Source organism: Pteropus vampyrus, unplaced genomic scaffold (assembly GCF_000151845.1).
Source record: "Pteropus vampyrus isolate Shadow unplaced genomic scaffold, Pvam_2.0 Scaffold24, whole genome shotgun sequence".
Taxonomy (NCBI): domain Eukaryota; kingdom Metazoa; phylum Chordata; class Mammalia; order Chiroptera; family Pteropodidae; genus Pteropus; species Pteropus vampyrus.
The window spans coordinates 355,372-357,652 of record NW_011888805.1 but is presented as its reverse complement, the minus strand read 5'-3'; the positions used below and the strand labels follow the sequence as shown (position 1 = coordinate 357,652).

Genomic DNA, 2,281 nt, shown 5'->3' with positions numbered 1-2,281 from the left:
AGAACAAGCTAGAGTAGGTATAGATGTGCAGAGACATAGCAGGTTTTCAGCCAGGAACATGCAGACCTCCAGAAAGACCTCCCTGTGTTCTCGGAATATAAAATTAGCAGAGAGGGTACCAGGATTTTAGTGTTTCTGAGAATTCGCCATTGTTTTTAAAACTTGAAACATAATGCCCTTGTATGTGTTTCTTCCAATAAATAAGGAAAATTACAGAGGGAAAAAATCTGTGGATTATTAGTGTCAAGTTTTTTGTGGAAGAAAAATCTTTTTAAAGTTAATTGTGAAGTATTTGAGCCGAACAGCTTCCCCAATCCCACACCCTAATTATGGTTCTAGAATACACTACCAGACTGAATATAGAAGTAGATTGAGGTATCTTCACTTTCAGTCCAGTACCCTAAAAAACAAGGCTCATATTATCCAGGGATGGGTCATAAGAATGTTTGTCAATTTTTATGCCTTATTAGGTTTTCCAGGCAGTTCATCATTCATGCTGCAAGATTGATTGCTTATTTTCTTTCTTGAAAAATCTTTGGAAAATATTTTTACAAAAGGTAATTGGAACATATGTGTGTGATTTCTCTAAGTGGTATATAGTTTTTACTCTGCAATTTGAACATTCATGTAGATTAAAATCAATGTTTCATTTGTTGCATATATCAAAATGGATTCAACATAACCCACATTCCCTTCTAAAATATCTATAAAATGTTCCTATTAGAATAACATGCATAGTCCAAACATGTCGGACTTTTTGGAGTAGAAGGGCTTATCCTTTCAGAAGATCACATATGAATTAAATAGTAGTAAGTTAATTGACTAGACTAGAGCCTTTAGAGAAGTAATGGGCTACAAATGCTGTCTTTGGCATAAAGTGGGTTTATCTAAACCCCCCAAAAAAAAAGGTTAAAGTGAGTGACATTTGTCCACCTAATTAAAATAATTTTCAAGTTAAAATTTTGAAATTTTAAATATTTAAACTCACAATCTTGTCTATGGCCATGCCACCCTGAACAAGCCCGATCCCGATCTGATCTCGGAAGCTAAGCAGGGTCAGGCCTGGTTAGTACTTGGATGGGAGACCATCTGGGAATACCGGGTGCTGTAGGCTTAAAAAAAAAAAACTCACAATCTTTTGTTTTAATGTATCTTTGAGATTCTTGGTAAACTCTTGTCACAGAAATATTATTCATTGTTTTGTTTTCCCAAGGCTGCTTAAAGGTGTGGGTCCTCATATTCACTAATATGTATTACAGCTCTATTGGTACACCAGAAGGCCAGAATGGAACGACTTCAAAGAGAACTTGAGGTTCAAAAGAAAAAGCTGGATAAACTAAAATCTGAGGTCAATGAAATGGAAAATAATCTAACTCGAAGGCGCCTGAAAAGATCGAATTCCATATCCCAGATACCTTCAGTAAGTCTTTCTCTAACTATTGTGACCTCTGTGCTTGAACATGAGAATAAGGCAGTATGTCGTAAGTATAAAAGCTTGATCTAGTTTTCTGAAAAGTTCTTAATTCATACTTGTTTTTCTCTTCTTACCTTCCCCTGCCAAACTCTACTCTTTCTTAACTAATGACACGAGAATTCAATGTAGATCCTTCTCACGTGGAATTATCTTTCAGCTCGAAGAAATGCAGCAGTTGAGAAGTTGTAATAGACAACTCCAGATTGACATTGACTGCTTAACCAAAGAAATTGATCTTTTTCAAGCCCGAGGTAAAGTTCAGTGCATACTCAGCTGAAATTCATTGTATAAATTTACCAACTCTTTTCCTGTGGCGAAAAACAGATTTATCAATCATAATCTTACCGTCTCACATTTGGCTTTGGAGCCAGATAGTGCTAAAGAACTATTGGGGTTTTCTGTCTTCCTCTACCCACCTCCCACCCCCCATCCCTCGCAAAAAAAAGTATGTTTTTGGTTGAGGAGTAATTCGATATATTTTATATCCTTCAAATCTGCTTTACTCATGTGTTAAAGGAAGACAAGGATTAGTATCTCCCATGTACTGTGGAAAGTATTGCTATTATGTATTAGTAGAATGTGTTACAATAATATTTATTAGGATTAAAATATATGTACTCATACACCTTTTTTGTATTTCCCTTTTTTCTTTTACCTTTCAATTATTATGCTTTTAAAAACATAATTTAAAAGGCACCTCCACCCTAATGACATTATCTTAATTGACAAAATAGAGAAGAGAATAAAAAGTGGTTTATAAAATTATTAGAATAATTTGTTTATTATACTTGAGCTGTTATTGACAAG

The 2,281-nt window shown here is 34.7% G+C and overlaps 1 protein-coding gene and 1 non-coding gene across 7 annotated transcripts in view; both read left to right on the top strand.

Annotated features, from left to right (window-relative positions):
- TAB2 (TGF-beta activated kinase 1/MAP3K7 binding protein 2) overlaps positions 1 to 2,281 on the top strand; it is a 78,262-nt gene that overhangs the window by 65,915 nt on the left and 10,066 nt on the right. For 5 of the 6 annotated variants that reach the window (XM_023528343.1, XM_023528341.1, XM_023528340.1 and 2 more), the window contains 2 exons: positions 1,260 to 1,420; positions 1,632 to 1,766. In XM_023528343.1, coding sequence (XP_023384111.1) covers positions 1,260 to 1,420; positions 1,632 to 1,751 — 281 coding nt within the window. In that variant the 3' untranslated portion in view covers positions 1,752 to 1,766. Of the gene's footprint in view, positions 1 to 1,259; positions 1,421 to 1,631; positions 1,767 to 2,281 lie in introns of those variants that run through there. The other variant, XM_023528345.1, reaches the window with a different exon arrangement.
- LOC111737195 lies at positions 995 to 1,114 on the top strand. Its single transcript, XR_002779380.1, has one exon. It is a non-coding gene; the product is annotated as a 5S ribosomal RNA (ribosomal RNA).